The following is a 22,775-nucleotide window of genomic DNA, read 5'->3' on the forward strand; positions in this document are numbered from 1 at the left end:
GGGGCGGGGCGGGCCCGCGCGCTGCTGCTCGGGGTCCGCTCTCCGCCGCGCCTCGTCGCCCCGCGGGGGTCGAGCGGCACCGACTCCCTCCGTCCCTTCACCTGTCCCCGCCGCTCCGCCATGTCCCCCGCCGTGGTGGCCCGGGGGCTGGCGCTGGCCGTCCTGCTGGTGCTGAGCCCGGCAGGGGCAGCCCGGCAGGCGCGGAGGCCCAACGTGGTGCTCATCCTCACCGACGACCAGGACGTCTGCCTGGGCGGCATGGTAACCTCTCCGCTCCCCCGGTCTCCCCCCGGGTTGGGCCCTGGGGGGAGGCCGGTGGGAGCGTTGCGGGAGGCCGCGCCCTCGCCCAGGGGCTGCTGGCCGCCCGCCGAGGGTGCATAGCCCGGCTTCGGGCTGGGGAGACCGGGAGGGGGTGGAGAGGGCCCGGTGTGAGGTGAGGGTCGCTCCGGCCGCTGAGGAGGCCTAGGGTGACAAGCGGCGCGGCCGGGGCCCAGCCCGCAGCCGGGAACAGGGTCTCTCCCCGCGGCCTCAGGCCGAGCTGCCCCCGGGGGGAGCGTGGTGCCCCGGGGCTGCCAGAGGGAGCGTGGTGGTGGGCTTCCCTGGGCAAGCGAAGCATCCCTGGGAAGCCACCGAGGCTCAAGTGGGTCAAGGCTGGGGCTCCTTGAGCGCAGCCTCTGCAGCTGCAGGTGGTCCCCGAAAACTCCCTGTAGTTCTGCTCTCCTGGGCTGGCTTGTGTAACAGCTGTGGCTGCCCCAGCGAAAAGGTGCTCTGTGTGGGGCAATGCCTAAATGCTGTGGCAGTGGGCCTTCCTTCAGGTAGTCGTACACCTGCTTCAACTCCCCCACTTTACTCGGCGTCATTATGTTTTTTAGCTGATTTCTGTTTGGTATCTTTGTTCCAGACCCCCCTAAAGAAGACTAATGCTCTCATTGCGCAGATGGGAATAACCTTCCTAAATGCAGTAAGTGTTTACGTTAACTCTTTGAACTTCTGAGGCACGTGCATGTGTGTAGCTTGTGTTGTAGGTAATCTGAAATCTCAGAACTGGTAGTGCTTTTACAAAGTCTGTACGTGTGCGTGTGGGTTTTTTAAATTCAACCTAATTATCTTTAGGTCTCAGAATGAATATAGCTCTGGGTCACACTCAGAGTCTGAGAGGGAGAGTTTCACTTCCTAAAAGCCCTTGTGCTGAACTCCTTAAGCTGTAAAGTAAAACTGAGTAATCTGAATATTTTTATTACAAACTGAGAAGCATTAGAAGCTACTTAAAATTCTCCATTTCACACATGCTGAAAACCCACTTTACTCTTTTCATATTTTAGTATATTGCTGTGGCTAAAATAATGGCACGAAGTAACAGGCAAACAGTATTTTAATGGTTACTTGCTACTGTATAAGAACTGCATCTGGTCTGAGGGGGGTGGGGAGGTTGAAGGGCAAATGCTGCAGAAACCTAAACCCGGTTTCGAGTGCAGCTTTTCACTAGTGAAAATCCTTGGGGTGTAGCTCTGTGTGTCCAGAAGGAAGTATGCTTTCATGTTGGTAAACTTTTTAATCAACCTATTCGCTGATCTATTTCAAAACTATGCATTTGGAGGAAAAACTGTTTTACATTGTCAGTCTTGTGTCTCTTCATTCTGTCTTCCCAGTACGTTCCCAGTGCCCTTTGCTGTCCCAGTCGAGCTAGCATTTTAACAGGAAAATACCCACATAATCATCATGTTGTCAATAACACCCTGGAAGGAAACTGTAGCAGCAAGTTATGGCAGAAGATTCAAGAACCATACACCTTCCCAGCGCTGCTCAAATCTATGTGTGGCTATCAAACATTCTTTGCTGGAAAGTATTTGAATGAGGTATTTTGTGCTCATTTTCTTACTGTGACGCAGTTCATTTGCATTTGTCCACCTTTCTGAAACATTCAGTGATTTTCATATTTGTAGCTGATGGTGCATCCCCAAAACATTTTAAATCGTATTTCTTGGGTGAACAGTTCATTTTGCCGAGATGGGATAAATACAATGCAGATTTCAAGTCTTTAACTTAACTTGGTTAAAATCAGGTTCTGTAGGTGCCTGGATGTTTTTAAAAGTTAGTTTCGAAAGGATGATGGAATCCAAAGGCTTTTTTAATATGTTCAGCTGTGTTAATTTTTAGAGATGATTTTAATCACAAGGGCAAATAGATAGATGATTGGCATGTAGTATTAAAGAACACCATCAAGCCAGTGCCAGACCAGGCACAAAAAATATTAAAGAAAAAAAATGGTTTGTCTCAATATTCCTGACTAATGTATCCCCTTGAATCAGAGGATTGTTTTCTTTTTAGCAGTTAATGTGGTATTTTAAGTATTAAATGTCCACTGAGGCAAATTCATTGGGAAAACAGGTAGTATCAGAGCTCTTTACAGAGCTTACCCAGCACTTTATTATTGAATCACTTGTATGTGTGTGCTTTTGTGTTTTGGTTTTTTTTTCTGTTTTTAACTAAACTGTGGTTTGTAGAAGTTTATGGCAAGCTTTAAAATTCAGCGCTGAAAGCTCTAAGATCAGGTGTTGCTCTCGTGTTACAGAACTGTATTCGGAGCTAGACGAGTTACAGGATTCTTAACAGTGTTATTTTCCTTGCATCTCTTGGTGGAAAATGGTGGTGGTATAATAGAATAACGGAACATGAGTTTTCATAGCCAGGCACAAATCTGTTTCTGCTGATGTTACCGAGGCAGCAAGGGCAAGGGAAACTTCTCTGGCTCCCTCTGAGCATCCCTTGACTCAGCACAGTCTCCTGTCCCTGCAGTTAGGCCAGACGTGTAGATGGGAGAGAAAAGCCGTTGTGTTGCTCTGAGGCACCCTCTGTTTTGAGTCTGGCACTGATTCAGCAGCAACTTCCTTTTTTTGCTGGCTTCAAGGCTAATTGTTGTAGATCATTTGGCACTGAGGTGACAAGAGGCCAGTGTTTCTTAGAAGTTCGCGCCCCCTTGATGGGGAGGATGATGGAAGCTGTTGGTCCATGCAAAATTTTCTTTAGTATCTTGTGAACTGTTATCACAAAGACTAAGAGTGTCCTGTCACTTGCCACATGCGTGTTTTGACCACCTCTCATTACTTGATGGTGTACCGCATGTTCTCCAGGATGTCCATGTATTGTCATGTGTGGAGTAAAACAGGGAATACAATTGAAATGTCATTGGTGAATGCTAAGCTTTCAGTTACTGTCTTTCTAGTTATTGAACTCTGGTCTCTTTCACAGGCCGTACGTGTGGTTTTCTTTATATGCATACGTGTTTGATTTTTTTCAATTCCGAAATCAAATTTGGCTTAATGCGGTTTCTGAGTAGTGTTGAATAAAGCACATGAATGTGAAACATAATTTCTAGCTTTTATTCATTGTAATTGAAACAGTGAGTCATGGTCTGTCTCTTTTCAGTACGGAGCAGAGGATGCAGGGGGAGTAGGTCATGTCCCTCCTGGATGGAGTTTCTGGTATGCTTTGGTATGTGACTGTTCTTTTTTTAAAATACTTGATTTCAGTTGCTTAGTAATCCAACTTATGTCCTAACTTTGCTGGTCACGAAAGAGCAGGAAAAGAGCATCTAACAAGTTAATGCGAGTTTTCTTCCCTTTTTTCCTCTGTTGCGTATCACATCCTTGGCTTTCACGAAAGCTACTCCTACTAAAGTGCCTGGGGAAAAGCCCCTATTATTGCCAAAGCAATGTGAGATAGCACTAAGATAAGTTTTGATGTTGGAAACCAGTTCTGAGAATTCTTGTAGTGTCCTTGTGACAGATGCTTATAACCTATTTGACAAAGGCTTGTTGGCAGCTCATTTTGATTATTTCAAGTAATCAATGTACATGTTACTTTGCATAATTTTGCACGCAACTTTTCTTTTTCACAGGAGAAAAATTCCAAGTACTACAACTATACTCTTTCAGTAAATGGCAAAGCACGAAGGCACGGTGAGAACTACAGCGTAGATTATCTGACAGATGTTCTGGTAAGAAATGTTGCCACACCTGTGTTGCAGAAGCTGCTTATGACCAGATAATACCTCATGCTGGGGGCTTGGGGAAGGGTGGAGATGATAATTTGTTAGGCTGTATTAGTTCATAAATAGATGATTGGGCTGTCATGATGGTGGGGTGGGCATTAATCAGCAGAGCAAGATTCTGCGTATATTTAGAAACGACAAGTTTGTACGTACGAGCTGTGGAGAGGAAAGGGATTCCAGCTGCCCATTTGCTAGCCAGTAGCCTCACTGAGAGGTTATTGCTGAGTGCTGTGGTGCGTGAGGAACATGATGTGTGCAGGCTATGTCTTAAATTACTTCATAGAAGGATGTATTTCATTACAATACACAACTTGGGTAACAGATTAACTGGGCCAAGACTTCAGCAGGAGGTTAAGCATGTAAAAATAACTTTACACCATGTTTTGTTTGTTAGATACTATGATGTGTCAGTATCGTGTAGTCTCTAATTAGTCTGATAACTTGGAAATATCAAAGGCCAATTGATCCTTCACACTGTATGAGGGCAGTGTACAGACTGTCCCAAAATGTGTAGCTGACCAGGCGAGTCTTTTAGCTTCTTTATCCTCTTAAGGTAAAGAGAGGTAGCAAAGAGAAGAAATACTTAAAGAAAAGTTGGAAGAGTTATTTTAGCTCTCTTGAGGTCCTGTTTAGCAAGTAGTATTAGTTTGGAGGGTTTTTTGGGGGGAAGGAAGTGTTCCCCCTGCCCACCAAGCTGGAGTCTTAATTTGACATGCTGCTACAGTGTATGAGGAGCTAGTGCTGGGAGCTCATATGCAGCACTCAGGAAAATTCTTCTCTGAGAAGTTCCCTTGTGCAGTCGATTTCTAGTTTTCCGTTGAGACCATAATGAGTTTCATTCCAGTGGGTTCTTGAACAGAGACAGCTGCTTATGAGGAACAGAACTGATTGATGTTTCTTAGGGTACTGAACAGCTGTCTGATTAAATTTAGATTTATGCTGTCTAAAGCTAGATACTCCCTCTATGAGTTTACTCAACCTGGTTGAGTAAACCATCATATTGGTTGCTGAACCAGGTTTTCAAACTTCACACCGTTCTTATTCTCCCTTAACTCTGTTGTACATCTAAGCAAGTAGGGCTGCACTTCAGTTACATGACAAGATAGGAGGAAGGAAGTGGAGGGAATTCCTACTGTATTGTTTCTTCTAGGGAAAGAAAAGGATATCCAAAATGGGGAATACTAATCAGACAGGAAAGGAAAATGTTGCAAGATTTAAATGAAGAACTCCTCTGCAAATAATAGCTTTGAAGCTTTAATTTCAAAGGCTAACCAAGGGAAGGCCAAAATGGAACTCGCAGTCTCTTCTAACTTGCTACTTGAAACGAAAATGAAAGTCCAGTGAAGCCATGTGAACGAGTGGAGTCTGGCACTTTCATTCACTAGAGCTTCTGGCTTCACCAGCAGAAACATGGCACCCCTTAGAACCTAGGAGCTTGCTACAGAATGACCCTACTTTTTCAGAACTATTGCTATTTCTGAAGACCTCTGAAACTGCTAAGCTGTGATCTGTCAGGCAGGAGATGGCATCTGAGAGCCTCAGACTGTGTTAGAGAAAACCCTGCCTTCATGATGTAAAATTAGAGCTTAGGTGGATTTTGTTGATACTTGGAATAAGCAGAAACTTTTGATGAACATTCCAGGTCTAAATAATGCGAAGGTCTAAAGTAGAAAGCCGTTCAGAGATGTGGGACAAATGACTTCATTAACGTGAACACTTTGGATTTTTTTATCACCGAGCTGCTGTTTATCCAGAGCTGCTGTTCTGGACATTTGTAGATGGGCAGACAGCAAGCTTCTGAAAGATGTTTAAATGTTCCCAGTACTACCGAGCTCTAAATAAGTTATGAGTGTCTAGTTTGGACTTTTCAAATACTTGCTGTTTTCCTTTGGAGGTATGACTTTGCTTCTCCAATAAAACTGTTTGCAGGCCAACATGTCATTGGACTTCTTGGAGTATAAATCTAATTTCGAGCCTTTCTTTATGATGATCTCAACCCCAGCCCCGCACTCCCCTTGGACAGCTGCTCCACAGTACACGAAGAGCTTTCAGAATGTCAGTGCACCAAGAAACAGCAATTTTAATATTCATGGCAAGGTAAGCTAATTAGTAAGAATCTGCATACGTTATTCTGGTAGTTTGTAAGAGCAGTAGGCAATGACCCTGACTTGCATGTTAAGTTCTAACAGTGAGAAGAATAGGCTAATACCATGACTGCTGGTTATTTAGTTATGTTAATCAGCCATTCAGGGTAAGATATGTTTATTGTAACTTTGAGATATTTGCATACTAATATCTTGTAAAAAAAAAATGTAGTGGCAAAAATAAGGCAGTACAATGGAATTACGATTGATAAATGGAAAAAAGTTAATTTCTTGTCTAATTTCCAGACTGTTCTGAAGCTCTTAAAATGTTCTTTCGTTGCTCGTGGTGTGTTCAGGAGAACACATAGGCAGTGCTGCACAAAGGCTCAGGTGAAGAATGATGAGCCCTGTCTTCCTACTCACATCTGCCCATGTGGGTGGGTGGTTGATTACTTGAGCTTATGGCAAAGCTGCCCCTAGTTGATGAGAATATCGGGCGAACCAGAAGAATTTGTGAAATCATGAACCAGAGGGCCCAGGGTCACTGAGGACTTTGAGAAACTTACCTTTCATTTGTTGAAGTAGCCTGTAACCAGAATTGCTGAGCCTAAAGTTACAAACTCGCAGGCCTCCTTGTGGCAGGGCCGTACCTTCCACTGCCAATAAACTTGGCCAAATATGGTCTAGCTCATACTAATCCGCTGCTACTTACTTGGCCAGTAAGTGAAAGTGAAAGTCACAAGCAGTTAATCTGGTGAGATATTTAATTTACTGGGGTTTTGTGGTTTTGATTCAATTAGTTTAAAATGTAGAACTCGCTACTGTTCAGCGTTCAACGGCTTCACTTCAGGATTTGCTCCTAATCTTAAACGATACTATTGCCTAACTAAATGCCTGTCTGGAGCAGTAGTGATACCTCTTCCAAGGCCACTGTGACTCTCTACAGGGTGAAACCTTTTTTAGCTGAGGATTGTAGTTTGCAAGATGACCACGTGCTTATTAGCATGATATAAAATATGAATGAAAAGGGAGAAAAGGATTGCAAGCAGTAATGAATACTTTAGCCCAACCTCTTAAGTTTTGAAGTAGGGAGTGGAAACCAGACTTTTTGGGTTTTTTTTCTCCGTAAAAGGAACACTAACTTTGTCTTAGACTCCATCACTGTAAAACGAAATGCTTTTAAGATAGTGAGACAGAAATAACTGGACCAGAAAAGTTAGCAGTTAGCCAAAAAATAGCGTGGGAGTTCCTTTATGTGGGGCAAAAGCTCTGCATATGCCTATATAATACAAAGCAAAATAACAGACTTAATTAATGTTTGGTAGTTAGTATCTGTGGATACAGCAGTTTTACTAAGTTTCACAATAGAAACAGACTAGCATTACCCTTCTTCCTAGATGCGAAATAGCTACAATCATTAGCAGTGTGCATTTTGGTAATTGGCAGTGTTGTGATCTTGAAGTCAAACTCTCCTTTGAGCTTCTCTGTTTTCTAGGGCAAGCACAATTCCTGCAATAGCAATAAACATATACGTAGGCTCAGACCCTCAAGTCATTGATGTTGTAATGCTTGCTAGACAGTCTTGCATGGTACACTCTTGATTCCTAAATTAATGTTGCCTCGCTTCCTTAGACAGTGTGTGGGCAAGGGGTACTAAAAGGAGCCATCCAGGCAGAATGCCTGCATGAAAAATAGGAGTTAACCTATTGTCAGGCTCTGGCCAGTGACAAGCGCTTTTAACTTCTTAGGATCCTCAGCTGTGAACTATATCTCATGATGGGTAGCTGTCTGGTTTCCCAAGCAGGAATGTTGGTAGCCCTGATGAGTGTTTTATCTAAGCTGTTCTGAAAGAAGCTCATTAAGATACATGTTGGGTATTTCTCTTGCATGCATTGTTTTTCCTGCACATTCGGAGTGCAGCTGTGTTCACATTCTGCTGGCAAGATACGGTATGCTGTCCCAAGATCTCTTAAAGTTTCTTTGGAAATGGGACATAGGGAGGCAGCAGGATTAATGGACAGCTTTGTATGTAACTGGTGAAAGAGATTTGATGGGGACTGACAGATTTGAGGACTGAGAGTCAGTGTGAAGGTTGCTGAAATCCACAAAGGTGTTTAGATGCTGTGTGAAGTTTTTGAAACTTCAGAGAAAGGTAGGAAGAACAAAATACTCTAGAAAAGAGGAACATTCTATTGCACTAGGTGACTTATCCGCCTGAGTTACCCAGCGTGGTTGTGCCTCATGGAGGGCCCCTCCTAAGCCCACCTCTTGTGAAAGGTGGCTGGTGCACAGGTAACATTGCTAGCTCCTTTGTTCTCTGAAGAGCTTCTGCTGAGCTGGGGATAAGGTTTGTGATGTCTTTCCTTATTTTTCGCTCTCTCAACCAACGCACAAGTCCTAGATGTTTGGTCTTGATCATGCTGCGTTTTCACCTAGTGTCTCTCCAGAGAATTGTTTTGCAACTACTATAAAAGAGAGATCTGAATACAACTGAATTAAAATAAACTGGACATGGTATTAAGTCTCCGTGCCAAAAATCTTTCCTTCAGTCGGCAAGAACAGAAAACAAGGGAACTGAAGGGTTGCAGGAGATATGAGTCATTTCACTGTGAATTCTTAAAGCCTGAGCCAGTTCAGTCATTTGCTTGTGACAGGAGGAAATTGTGTAACAAGAGGCTCTACTGAGAGGCGTGACCAACTAAATAAATAGAGGCTCAAGCTGAGGGTGATGAGAGGGTCATCTCTGACCTACTAAATGAAAAAGGGTAAAGCTGCATTGACAGGACTTTCTCCTTTATTGTGCTCCCCACTAATACTAACCTTTGGGTTGTTCACAACAGACCTTCCTGTGTATGTGTCCAGCAGCTGACCCAGTTGAGACTGGTGCTTCAGGATGTGGGAGTATCGCTTTTCATATGAGTTAGATCATCTCCCTTGATATGGGGGGGATGGGTGAGGAGAGAAAGGGAGGGGCTGTTTCTGAAAGTTTGGGGTATGGCTAGAAGAGTATCGGTATCTTCAGCTAAAGAAATGCTCTTGCTCTGGAGTCAAAAAGTCCAAATAAAATGGTAATTCTTCTGCTCCCCTCGGTAGCCTGTGAACTCAGGGCTGGAGACTACTAAGAATCTGATAGTGGCACTGTCACAGATCTTTGTCCTCGCCGGTCCATAAATTAGGTAGTCCCAATTGCTTTTGATGCAGGAGTTTCTTTCCACCTTTCTACCTACGTTAGGATGCTCACCAATCTTAGTCCCAAAAGGACCTCACTGTGACAACCAAGTCCAATTTTACAATTCTGCTCAAGCCTTCAGATTATTTGCATCAGACCTGTCTCAGGCTGTCAGACTTCGATCTCTGGAAGAGCCTTCTCTAGCTCCTTTCACAAATTTCTTCCCTGAACTGCTTTGAAAAGATCCACAGCTATTTTCTTCTCACCAAGGGCTGAGCATAATGAGGCTGTAATATATTCTACTCTTGCAACTTAGACTTTTTTTTTTTTTTTTATATTAACCAAGAGGGGAAAATTTGAATCGGGTCAGTTTGCCAGCATTCCCTAGCTCTTTCACAGGAATGGTGTGGATATTTTACCCTAAACAACATTTTCATTGTAATTGATTTAAGAAGGGTATAAAAGCTGGTACTTCTCTCTTACGCTAATGGCTTTTTGTTTTTTTTTCTTTAGAACAAGCACTGGCTAATTCGACAAGCAAAGACTCCAATGACTAACTCTTCAATACAGTTTCTTGATGACGCTTACAGAAAGCGGTAAGAATTTTTCTGTTGCTTAAGTTTTCTACTCAGAATTTTTACTGTTTTTTAAAAAAAGGTATTTTTTTTAAAAGGGTTGTAATAAGTCTGGCAATAGATGTCAAATTACCTGTAATAATTTGCCTGTTCCTGGCATCTATCTCAGGAAAAACAGACTTTCTATTTACTTTTTGGCAAAGAAACTCGTCATTGACTTTAGAAATATTTTGCTCCCAAATGCTGCCATCATTTATCAGAAAAAAGACAAATCACGCTCAGTGTCTCTACTGCTTCTCTTCTGGTAGACAACAGGTTTTCATAAAAAATTGCCTTACATTCTTCTTCACTTGAATTCCAGATACTTACATGATGTACATCAAATGTGATTGATTTATCTGCTGGCTAATCTAATTTATTAATCTTGGCTCTCAGTCTGTGGGCTTTTTATGTGGGAGTACCTGACCGGCCAAGGCGGGTGCTTGATCCTCTTTTATAAAAGGGGAGATGGGGAGTAATATGAAGATGCAACTTGTTCCCTCTTTTTAATAGAAAGGAAGGGTATTTGTTTGCACTGTAGGTGTATTTTCTTTAAAAGCTCTGAAACAAACATAAGCTTAATGTTAAGTGTTAAACTCCATTTTGAGCCGTTATCAGGCATTTGCTTGTCACTTTAGAGACAAAAACCAATTTTTTTCAGGCTTTTGCTTTATAAAAAATGAAGGTAAGATTATGCAAAAATATCTTAATTTAAGTCTGGAGACAACAGGGTCTAAGAATTTAATAAGTCTAGTTAATTTGGCATAATACTAGTCTGTGGAGGCTTGTTATTGACTTATCAGAAGCAGTCACTTGTCTCAATAGGAAACCCTGTGACAAAGGGAAGAGTAACTTGTAGCTGTTCAAAGCTTTAGAGACCCTGGAATAATGGACCCCAATATTGCATGAGTAATACAAAATATCTGATGTAGTTTTCAAGCAGAAAGGATCCCACAATTAAATTCACTGCAGTCTTGTATTTTAATATTAAAAACTACATATGAAGAACTAATAACAGTTGACCTTGCAGGAGATAATTCTGACTCTTTCCCACTGTGTTGCTTCAAAGCTGGTCTTGACTGTCTCCAGATAAGAAGTAATCAGCATTTTGACGTCTTTCTCAGACACTAGAGAACAAAATCATCAAGAACTGAAGACAAACAGTCTCTTTCTATCTTAAATTGCAGCCTCAAAAAGTACAGTGTAACAATCTATGAAGTTTGTTTTCAGAATTTGCAAGTAAAATAACCCACTTATAGTGTATACACTGTTGACTTGAAGCAGAACACAAATGCCCTACCTGCAGTCAGAATTATTCTAAGTTTTTCATACATTTTTTTAATATAAATTACTTTGTTTCTGTATAGGTGGCAAACTCTGCTGTCAGTAGATGACCTGATAGAGAAACTAGTGAAGAAGCTGGAAGTGAATGGAGAATTAGACAACACGTACATCTTTTACACATCAGACAACGGCTACCACACCGGTAAAACTTTCCCTGCTTACTCAACATTTGTAGAGGGTCCAGGAATTGCACAACACTTCACCCTCATGACCGCTTCAGAAAATGGGAACAGCAGGCGTAGAAAACTGTAGACGTGAGAAGTACTGATTTGAGTTGCAAAACAATCTGGAGTTGTAGTGTGGGGTGTTTGGGGATTCTGTTGTTTGGTTGTGGTTTTTAGCATTAATCTCTACCACTGTATCCTGGTATACATAAAATTAGGACAGAAATAGAGGAAGGGCGTCTGTTCCATAGCAAGACTTGCCATGAAAGAGTTAACTAGTAAAAATCTGTTGAAGACCTGTCTATATCATGTTGTACAACTGAAAATGCAGTAGCTAAGCTGTTAAACTTCGTCAGATACGGCTTGTACTTTGATTGTACTGTCCTCCACCTTGCTAATGTAGTTCTGGTTAAGAACCTCTTCTGACTTCTTAAAAAATTGGTTGCTGGAAATTATAACACGAGACTCTTAAAACGTAAAACAAGAAGCCATTTAACGTTTTCCATTTTCTATTGTACAGGCCAGTTTTCTTTGCCAATAGACAAACGGCAGCTGTATGAGTTTGATATCAAAGTCCCATTGCTAGTTCGAGGACCAGGGATAAAACCAAATCAGACAAACAAGGTAAGAAAGAAGTGAAATCAGAGTGCAGCTTTACTTTTAATACCGTTTCACAGTTATCAACATTAGGTAATAATTTATCCTTCTGCATATATATGTATCAATGAAATGAAATACATGGAGCAGTACAAAGGGCAAAGACCTCGTTTTAAAAAGCTGTGTGCTTTTGCTTGAATCAGTAAATTTAAATAATTGCAGGCTACAAAAGTAAACAAAGTGTGAAGCTCACTTTCCAAAGACCCTGCCATTGCTTTCAAATGTTATTGGTCCTTTAGCCTATAAAGCTGAAATTAGGTAGTGTTTAGGTGTACCTAAAATTACAAGTACCTAAAATACAGAAGTCTCATTATTACATCTGTTAGGTTCTGGTCTTCTGAAGTAAGTTTTCCTCACCCTGCAGATGCTTGTTGCAAATATTGATTTGGGTCCCACTATTCTGGATATTGCGGGGTATGACTTGAATAAGACCCAGATGGATGGGATGTCACTATTGCCACTGTTGGTAAGTATATGGACAGGGGTAGTAACCACTAATTCTGGCAGGAGTTATTCTTCGCAGTGAATACTACTTTATTTGATAAGCTACGTAGACTCATAACCCAGATTCTTCCTCTGATGTCACTTTCCCATGGGATGTTCATAGCTTAGAGAAAAAAGTAGGTATCTCTTTTAAATGCAGATGTATTTTCATAAGCCCTACAACTTTGTTGTCATTTTGTAATAGAAAGCTGTGTCATCCTTTGGCTAATCCTGCCATTTGTAGTAATTCCTGGTTTGAAAGCTGCATGTTGTTTCCACCTTGCATCCTCCCTCCCCTTTTCCTTAGGATTCCTCAGCATAGACATAGGGGAAAGCAGACTGCTCTTTAAATCTTTGGCTTGCCTAGATTTTCAGTAGAACTAGAACCCACCCTAAACTCTGGAAAACGCACGTGGTGTTTTATAAAGTAAACCTGACCTTTCCAGTAAGTGAGCAGAAGCCTACTTAAATAAAGCTGCTTGCAGTTGATCCTTTTAGTTTTAATTAAATTTAGTCTATAAATTGAAGACAGCTCACTTGGAAACGTAGGAGATCATCCAGATTTGAAACAGTGCTTTGCTTTTAAAACCGTATATCCAAACCTTAAGCTGTTCTTTAGACAGAAGCAGGTAAAAGGCATCTAGTTGAAACTCTGGAATCAAAACTGTGAAACTCATTGTTTTGCTGTATATGCCTGTGGTGGTGCTGTATATTAACTTTAAACTTCCCTCTCCCTCTGTCTTTTAAAATGCAGCTACAAATAGAGCAGCTTAAAACTTAGTTGCTTCTTAAAGCTGTTTATCTTTTCTTACGCCAAGGGTATCTTTTTCCATCTGTTGCAGTACGCTGACATAAACCAAAGAGAAACAGCCTCCTTGCAGGGATCTTGTCTGTAATATAGTAGTATCTGGCCGTGTGGCTCCTATTTGGTATTACTGCATGATTTTTTATAAATTGAAGAAAGCACTTTAAACCCTCACAAGAAGGTGTGGTGCTAGTATTTTTGGAGTTGGGTCCTTGTCTTCCAGTTACAGAAGACATTCTAACCTAAGACTAAATATTATTTTAAGACTGACTCAAACTAGAGACCACAACTCAAACTGCCTTGTAAGCAGTGAGCAGCGTTAGTGTTGTACCAGGCACAGAGAATTCCTTCTGTTTTTGCAGTGCAGTGGCACTAAGTCATATTAACCTCTTGTCCTAGAGAGGAGACAAAAACGTGACATGGAGATCTGACTTCTTGGTGGAGTACCAAGGAGAAGGATACAATGGCAGTGATCCTACCTGTCCTGGCCTAGGACCTGGAGTCACGGTAAGCAAGACAAGATCTGTTAATATTAGAAAATAGCTCTTCAATTAAACCTTTTTGTTGTGTGGACTAACCTGGTTCTATAAGTAAGCTCCCCATCTCTTGGTAAGCAGGAACTAGCTCTGTAGATCCTGTGCAGCATTTAAGAATTGGAGGGAGATGTCTAGCTATGCAGAACTGATGTGTCCATACGACCATACAGAACACAGTCATCCTTTCAAGGGGAATCTATAGGCCCTTGGGACTGGAGAAATAGGCAGGAAGGTGTGGCTTGGCAAAGCGTGCGGCAGCAACATGTTCTTTCTAAAATTCCAGTGACCTCATCACACAATCCTTATCTGTGACTATTATTTAAGTTACTAGCTACTTCCCGTATCAAAGGTTTGCTTTAAGTAAAGCATCCCACTGGTGTTGTCTTTAGTAGTGTGGGTTGTGCTCTTCTCTTCAGTGTATATATATTTGTTTTCCAGACAAAACGCACTGAATCATGGCGAGTTTCATAACAACACTTTCTCAAATTTAGAAGACTTGGGTTTTTTGCTTAAAATTCCCAGTGGAGACTTGCATGTGTTAGACTAAGATCCTGGTGTTCTTCAGTTAACTGCAGTTGGCTTGACCTGGTAGAAAGTCCAGGAAAAGGGTTGCTAGTTCATCTTCTTTTTCCTGCTCTGAAGTTTTTGTTCACTGCTCACTTCACAGCACTGCTTCCCAGACTGTGTCTGTGAAGATTCTTATAACAACACATATGCATGTGTAAGGACACTGTCAACTTCCTGGGATCTGCAGTACTGTGAATTTGATGACCGGGAGGTAAGTCTCTAGCAGATGTCAACTGTTCACAACTGTGCGAGCGACTGTCTGCACTCTTATCTACTCCCAAGGTTTCCATAAAGTACTCCTAAAAGCAGATTAGCATTGCTTGCAGGATAAACAGTGAAGTATTTATCTACTCATGAGAATGTTTGACCAAAACTCTTGTAGGGTTCTGGGAGGGAAAAAAAAAGGGGGGGGGGGGGGGGAGGGCGGTGAGGAAGGGACAGTAGCCTAAACTATGATTAGTGCCTTCTGGTATCACCTAACAGCCTGCTGGGGCTGGGTTCAGTTCCCTGTCCTACCCCAATGCCATGTGGCAGAGTATTCTGTATGACAAATGTTTTCTGTTACACGGTACCTCTGCTGTTCTTATGTTCAGCTGCAACTCTTTTCCTTATGAAGAACTGAAATCCTGGGCTGATCACTTCGGTCGCTCGCTTGTTCGCCTGGCAAAACAAGTATTTAAGTTACAACTGTGAGAAAGGTCTCTAACTGCATCATCAGTTGGTTTAGTTAGTTTAGGTATAAGGGACATAATGTTCCCTCTCCAGAAACTTCAAATCTCACCAGCAGAGCACCCACAAAACTTGGCGTGTTACAGGGCGGATCTTTACTTGTGCCTGTTTGCACACAGTTGCTCCAGGGAGCATGTTGGGTTTGAGGCAACCAGGTCACAACTCCAATAAACTGCATTGTCGGCACATGTGCAATAAATGTATAAACAGCGGGTATCCCCAGTTATCATGCCACCACACAACATTTTCTGGTAGTCTACAATCAACAACTGAAACCAGGAGAGTAAACTCCACAAGATGTTTTTTGCAGTAAGAGAGCAAGAAAGACTGTATAGGAGACCAAGATGCAGACCCTGCCCTTCATTTTTCCACTTTCTGACAACTTATGATGAAGTTAAGTGAGTGTTGCAGCTTTCTTCGTAAAAGTAGACTCCAAAGTTGGTCCAATAATACAACTTCATGTCTGTCGGTTTTTTTTTTTTTTCTGGTAAGAGTGTATGGCTGTGGCATTTTTGGGTCACTCATCTTACCTGGGCCAGCTAAATTAAGACTAACAGTATTGGGAAGATGCAGCAATGTGGCTTTTAAAACCTTGCAGTGGATCAGCAAAGTCTGTCTGGATGCATCTTTATCTAAGTTAGATACAACCCAGCCAGTTTTAATCAACATCGTCTGCAGCCAGGCCTCCTACTCTAGCACAGACAAAACCTCAGCTGAATTCTTGAGATACATTTGATTAGTGTTTGTCCCACAGAATGCTTCAGAGATTTAATGCACCAAAAACCAAATCTGCCCTAAAATCCTCCAGACAGATGTTCTCAAAGCACATAAAAAAACCTTCTCAAACCACGTGCACACAAAAAAGCTTTCTTGTATTAAGATTATAGCATACTTGTATTCAGCATATTCTGTAAATGTAGTCAAGACACCTGTCTGAGTTTGACAGCTGGAAGTACCTGATGAGCACATAATGGTGATGTGATGGTCATGAAATTGTGTATGTTGAGACCCATTAATGAAAAGACAGCCAGCTTAGCCTCTTGCTGTGATCTTACAGTCATAAGACGGGGTGCACTTATGTGTTAGAAAAAAAAATTGCAGTGTAGCAGGTAGTGCTTTAGGTGAAGGTAAAAACTTTTCCAATAATAGTGTACTATCACAACACTTTAGCTTTACCTACACGCTATCCTGCCTTTGACCACTTAGCCACGTGGCTAAATACAGCTTACTTGTGAGGATGCTGCAGTGTAGTTGAAAATAACATCTGAGACTATATGCTGCCATAAAGTGTTCTTCCTAAATAATATGATTAAATGTTAATTTGCGTTTAGGACTTAATACAGTGCAGAAACTTTCTTCTGCAGGTGTTTGTGGAAGTGTATAACTTGACTGCAGATCCACACCAGATCAATAACATCGCTAAAACAATTGATCAAGAAATTCTAGAAAAGATGAACTATCGATTAATGATGCTGCAGTCCTGTGCAGGAGCAACTTGCCGTACACCAGGTGTCTTTGATCCCGGGTAAACACTGATTCACCTTGTTATTATAATACTTTTAAATATAACTATATATTTTTAAAATTAAGCTTTTAAAGGGGGATTTTTGATGAAATATAATATTACTGACATACATACTGTTGTTTAATAGAGATGCTTTCTTGATGCTTCTGGTTTTTAATGTTTAGTCTCTATTTTAATTTAACCTACCAAATATAGCTTGATGGTATTAATGCTACCACTTTAATCTTGTCAGCCAGTCTTGACTTAGAATAGCTGAAGCTTACAATTGTGCTGAGTGGTCAGAGACAAATAACCTCAGGTTTGCCTGCAAGCAAGGAAGAGGTCTGCAGGTTTCTGTAGGCAGGAATTTCCCAAATTCTTGCTCTGATTGTTCCTGGACATGCTGTTAGCAAAGCATGTTTCCTACAGGACCTAAGCTGTATGCATTAGTCAGCTGTTGGAAGCAAGTAGCACTTCTTACTTCAAAACTCAGTCACTAATCACTTAGGCTGAAGTTTTTTCAACCACTATCTAAAATGTCCTTACAGTTGTGCTACTTAAGTTTGTAATTTGAGGCAGCAAAGCTTTCTGTTAGAATGCATCTCCTGAATGGTTAACATTGTACATGCCAACGTGCTGCTGGTATGTTGTAGCTAGTATTTATTTCTTTAGAGACTATCAGCTCCTTAGTTGTGCATCGTTAGAATTCATCTGTTGTAATATGTAGAGACTGTCCTTGCTGCATACTGTTAAGAAAGCAACTATTCACATTGCCTGGTACCAGCGCTATTGCAGAAATAAGCTATTTCTAGAAGTGTTGGTCACTGCGGGCTAGCTGTAGCTCATAGAGACTCGCTTCCTTTCTATAGGTACAGGTTTGACCCACGGCTCATGTTCAGCAATCACGGCATTCGGGCACGGAGGTTTTCTGCACAGTCCTTGTAAGGCACTGAAGAGCCTCTTGCAATCAGCTCCCACTGACCAGTTTCTCCAGTGACTGCAGCAGGTCTGTCTCTGTAACTCTCGCTGATCACAGCTGGAAGACTTCTAATGGGCTATTCAAACCCTGTTTGGAAGAAAAACCCTTGTCTTTAGCTGGTTGCCTTGTGCAATATATATATTTTACAGCTGAACTGTAACTCTAAATCGTTAGACACGGCTAATCTGTCTTGCTCAGATAGTTGATTACCACCTTTGTCTTTCAAGTACCTTTTCATATCACAGGCACAGAGGTGAACCTATGCCTATGAATCTGAACAGTTTATTTGGTTCTAAAAAATCAATAAATGTGTATTTGAGTTGGGTTAGGTAGGCAGGTGCTATTGCACAGTAATGCTCACCCTTATTCAGTGTCATAGACTTCCTTAAAAGCTATGTTTAATTATAGGTTTCCTGTATCAACCTCAGAGCTGTCAACGACAATAGCAAACTAGCCCAAAATAGCGCAGGAAAGCGTGAGTCAACACTGTAGGATCTGACTAGCAAGTGTCTTGTGCAGAATTAAAATCCATATGCTAAATATTCTCTTTCAACGAGACCACTTCAAATGAGACCAATGAATTTTGTAGGACAGCTTTGGTAGCTTGCAAACAAGAACGTAATTTCAGCCTCCATCTAGTTTGAAATGCTGGAATGGGTTACTATGTACTACTGAAAAAACTCTTAGAGTTTAATATAGACTTCCTAGCGAGTTAAACAAAAGAGTGTTGAGACTAACAAGTATTCAAATAAGCGTGCCTGTATTTTGAGCTAACTTTTAGAAGTCTGTTTTAATACATGAACACAAGTAATAATACTAAAAAAAAAAACACACCACAAAAAAGCCTCCAATGCTGGGCGCCACAGTTGAGTTGCTCTGTCTCTAACCTCCAAATGTCTTGAATTATCTAACATCTTATGCTGATTATAGATTCTTGAAGGTAAAATATTTTGAGAGCAAACTAGTTAAAAAATAAATCATTGCTCACTGGAAGTTAGGCTAGGAGGGCTATTTTAGGCAGTTTAAGTGCTTCATGGAGTGTTGCTTTTTGGTTGAGACATAACTACTCAGAACCTGCAGTAAGTGGCCTTCACACCAAAGGACCGACGTCAGATGTCTGGCTGCGGTTACGCTATCGCTTGGTTTCCCTTTGGAAGGGTGATGTTGTCTTTTCAACCTCCTGATCAGGCTTATCTGAAATGCAGCCATTGCTTGTACCCAAACTTGAGTATCTTTCCAAATCTTGAAAAACACCCAAACTTGTGTTAGTGTGTATCTTCTGTGTAGATTTGTTGGCAAAACACCCTCTAGAAACTGAACTGTGTATCTTTTGCAAGACGAGTTCATGTTGCTTGTGGGCAAATTGGCTGTGTTATTGAGCAAGGTAATTGTTCCCTTATCGGACTGTGGCACAACTGTTTAGTTTTCAGTTAGTTATTTCAGATCTTTTACCCAAATAGAGAGCATGATGATTTCAACTTCTGTCACCTAAAATCTTCTACCAAGTAATCATTAAGTAGCCAACAACGTATGACTCTTTCAAAACTGTGGAGGTGCATACCCCTGTGCACAGATCTACAAACTGGATACAAGCAATGCTACAATAAGATAAGTTAAGCTTTTTTGCCCTCTAATCCTGAAGCACAGAAGTTGTCCTTCACGTACCTTAGAGTTGCGAACTTCTGTGATGGTCTATGGGTTAGATTTTTACAGAGCTTTTGTCTCAAATCTAACTCATGGTTTCAAATCTCTAGAGTGACCAAATATTTGGAGAAAAAAAATCACTTGAAAGGTAACTTTTCAGCTGGAGCATCTGTATAAATGTAGAGGGTTTTGGATATTCAAACTACTTTCACACTTTCAAAAACTCAGGACTTTTTATTTCTTCCACTACAACTGTAGCTTTATCCTTTTTTTTTTTTTGTTTCTGAAGCCTTGGTATTGCCTATCAATATCCTTCAGACTCTGTTCTGTCTTTAAAAACAAAACCAAAGTTGTTTTCATGCTCTCGAGCAGTTTTCTTGCACACTGAGCTAAACCTAGAGTAGTGTTTTGCTTAGATAATTCTAGCAACTTAGACTTGCTCTTTGTTTCAGCTTTATTTTGGTAGCTGTGTGGAGGCTCGTGGGAAATACATTGATTGCTGCACGTTAAACCCTCAACAGTTATATCAAACCTAGGTCCTATGTCAAGTTTCTACTTGAGTTAAATTTCAGTGCAAGTAGCAAGTAATGTGTGTTATGTTGCTCCGTAATAGAAAAAAAAACAACTTTCATATGGGTACAGATGTGTAATTCTAAAGCTGTCTTTTCTTAAAGTGATCTTAAGCCATAACAAGGAAATTTTCTTTTGAATTATTTACTTTTTGCCTAATAACTAGTATGAAAGTTGACAGAATTGATACAGATTATTGAGTATGTGTCACCAGATGTTTTACCTAAATTAACGCTTCTGCTATCTGCACACACCTCTAAAGCATTTTGTAACTAGGCTCAATAACTTACACTCACTGTCGGAGAACCACATTATACCTGAAATCTGCCATAGGTAGCGAATATTGTATTAAATTGAAAGTCAGAATGAAATTAGTCAGTCCTTATTTAACCAGAATAGCAGCTCAGGGAAGTATCTGCTTCACTCCCACTTTTGATAAAGACTTAAGAACTGTTCAGTAAAAGCACGTAGTTGAAGGAAGAAGAGGAACCAACAGCTGCCTGCCTTCCATTGCTTTTAGAGGAGTTTGTCACTTGCCTGGTGTCTATTTCCATGAAGCAGTTATTTCTGAGTATTTTTACAGCCTTGAATGAACAGTGTTAATGCTAATCCTTGATGATTAAAACACCACCATGAAGGAACTTTGACTCTTACCCAGATCTAACTCCCAACCAAGTGATTTTAAAACTAAACAGTCTTCCTGGATATTCCAATGCATGTGATATTTGACCATGGCTGTATCTGTACCTTGTTACTGAAGGCATTCACAGTAAATGAAAGGGCCATACTGGTATGAATTTTGGGTTAGATAAAATGTGATGATTTTTTTTTTTTTTTTTTTTTAGATCATTATTATCAAAAGTAGAGCTCTGAATTTTAATGATCTGATCTGGTAAAGTAGATACTATACAGGGAGAAATACAGTTAATAACTTTATTACATTATCCTAAACCAAAAAAACCATTCCATATCATCACTTCAGCGTAAGTGAATACAGCTAGTACATCCTTACCCAGCATAGGCCCAGTAAATTGGGCTTCTTGGTTTTGATGAATAAAGCTGTAACAAGGACACACACATGCAAACACACACCCAAAGCAGGAATAACACCTTTTCAATCAAGTTCAGGACTGATTCTACAAGCTAAATACAGTATTTCATCATAATGAAACAGCTGTCATTTACTGTGATTCAATTAAAATGAATTATATTTGTATTACTCTCTCTATATGTGAGCATACTTTGCTGTAGCATGTTGTAAGCATACTTAACTTCTGCTGTTTTGAACGTTTGTTTAGAAAGTGCCCTTCCAGAGGACCCTGTTCACTGCTGCACTTTTGGGGAAAGAAAAAAATAAACTGCCTATCAAACTTCCTATCTTTCTGTTACTGAACTTCAGTTAAACCTTTCCACAGGATCAAGCTGTCACACTTCTTAAGACTGAATTCCTAATTTATAAACCTTTTATCTGCTTACTGCCCTGCTACTTAACAGTGGCCACTAGTGGACTTTTGTATGGTCACAGGGAACCTTATGTACAGTGTCTAGCAAGACAACAAGTGACTGCTTTGCACCAGGAAGAAACCCTGAGGTGAGAGAACAAATTTAAATGCAAGCGGAACTTGCTCATATTTCCTTGGAAACTGATGTTGTTGAATAGATGGAAAACTTGTAACAAAAAAGAGAGTGCAGAAACTGCTGTTCATCATTAAAAGCATTGTGTTCTGCCTCTGGGAAAGAGGAACAATAAAATCCTACATAAGGTTTTTTCCAGAATGGGAACTGTGAGCAACAGTGAGATATGTGCTACTTATTCACCTCAATCCCTGTTAGAGTTGAATTCCTTGGATGAGTCTATGCAACTGTTTAAAAATATATACACAACTATTTTCTGAACTATAGACCAAGGTGATTTGGTACCTTTAACCTATTTACGTCGGAGGCTTTCACAAGCTTCTGAAACAAGTATTTCTGCATTGTATTTTCACTTCTGCTTAACCGTGTGGTATCAGTTTCATGTCTTCCTTCAGTGATGTAGCAGTCTTCCATTAAATAGAGAAAAATATTTAACAGCTGCTTGAAACAATGCTGCTATCTTTCTTTTGATGCTCCAGCTTATGAAAATGATTAAGTTTACTGTAGCACCACGAGAAAAGGCAGCTCTGTATTACCTAGATACACCTTCCCATCGTGCTCAAATACATCACTGACAGCCCAAGTGACACTACCATCAGGGTCGTGGAAGCTTGCCACAATGTCTCCTTTGTTGTTAATTTCTAAGAACAAGCCATGCTTGTGAAGAAAAATGCTGTAGAATGATAAAGGAGTCACCTGTTTTAGAAAAAGAAATACACAGTGTTAACGCTTCATTCAAGGGGTGGGGGAGAAATTCCATGACTAGAATGAAATGGCGATGCTAATATATGGCTTTCCAGATGTTGCTCTAGTCAAATTCAGCTGTCACTTAATCTTTGGATAATATCCACTGGACTGTCTCTAAAGCTAGCAGTCCGGTAATTGCTCACTAATCTTAAAGTGCAGCCAGTGCCTGTTGCTCAGGAAGGTGTGGAAGTTGTTTGAATTTATTCCAGCTGCCAAAAGTCACCCATTTTCCAAAAACAGGAATAAGAGGGACTTGATGAAACACCACTGTGTCACCCACTTCAGTGTTTTTCCTGTGCAAGTTCTAGGGAAAAGGCAGCACATTTCTTAGAAAAAGTAGCATGGTTAATCGTAACCAGCTCAATGATCCTTGCTTAGCAAGAATGACTTTGCGGAGTTTGATTTCTATAGCAAAATCCTTATATTTTCTGAAAGGGCTTCTTCCTTGACAATACCACATTGCTACAAATAGCAGGCTCAGCGCTTGTAACTA

The 22,775-nt window shown here is 40.8% G+C and overlaps 2 protein-coding genes across 2 annotated transcripts in view; one reads left to right on the forward strand and one right to left on the reverse strand.

The window, feature by feature from the left end:
• Positions 1 to 21,275, forward strand: GNS (glucosamine (N-acetyl)-6-sulfatase). The gene is made up of 14 exons (XM_074162012.1): positions 1 to 261; positions 902 to 961; positions 1,650 to 1,856; positions 3,427 to 3,492; positions 3,899 to 3,997; positions 5,981 to 6,148; positions 9,818 to 9,900; positions 11,286 to 11,404; positions 11,947 to 12,050; positions 12,448 to 12,549; positions 13,771 to 13,878; positions 14,575 to 14,685; positions 16,568 to 16,728; positions 17,577 to 21,275. Exons 1-14 carry the CDS (start codon positions 121 to 123, stop codon positions 17,650 to 17,652), a joined length of 1,605 nt encoding a protein of 534 aa, XP_074018113.1. The 5' UTR covers positions 1 to 120; the 3' UTR covers positions 17,653 to 21,275.
• Positions 20,702 to 22,775, reverse strand: part of LOC141474216 (adipocyte plasma membrane-associated protein-like) — an 11,673-nt gene continuing 9,599 nt past the window's right edge. The window contains exon 8 of the mRNA XM_074162025.1: positions 20,702 to 22,231. Coding sequence (XP_074018126.1) covers positions 22,034 to 22,231 — 198 coding nt within the window. The 3' untranslated portion in view covers positions 20,702 to 22,033. The remainder of the gene's footprint in view (positions 22,232 to 22,775) is intronic.

Source organism: Numenius arquata, chromosome 2 (genome assembly GCF_964106895.1).
Source record: "Numenius arquata chromosome 2, bNumArq3.hap1.1, whole genome shotgun sequence".
Classification (NCBI taxonomy): domain Eukaryota; kingdom Metazoa; phylum Chordata; class Aves; order Charadriiformes; family Scolopacidae; genus Numenius; species Numenius arquata.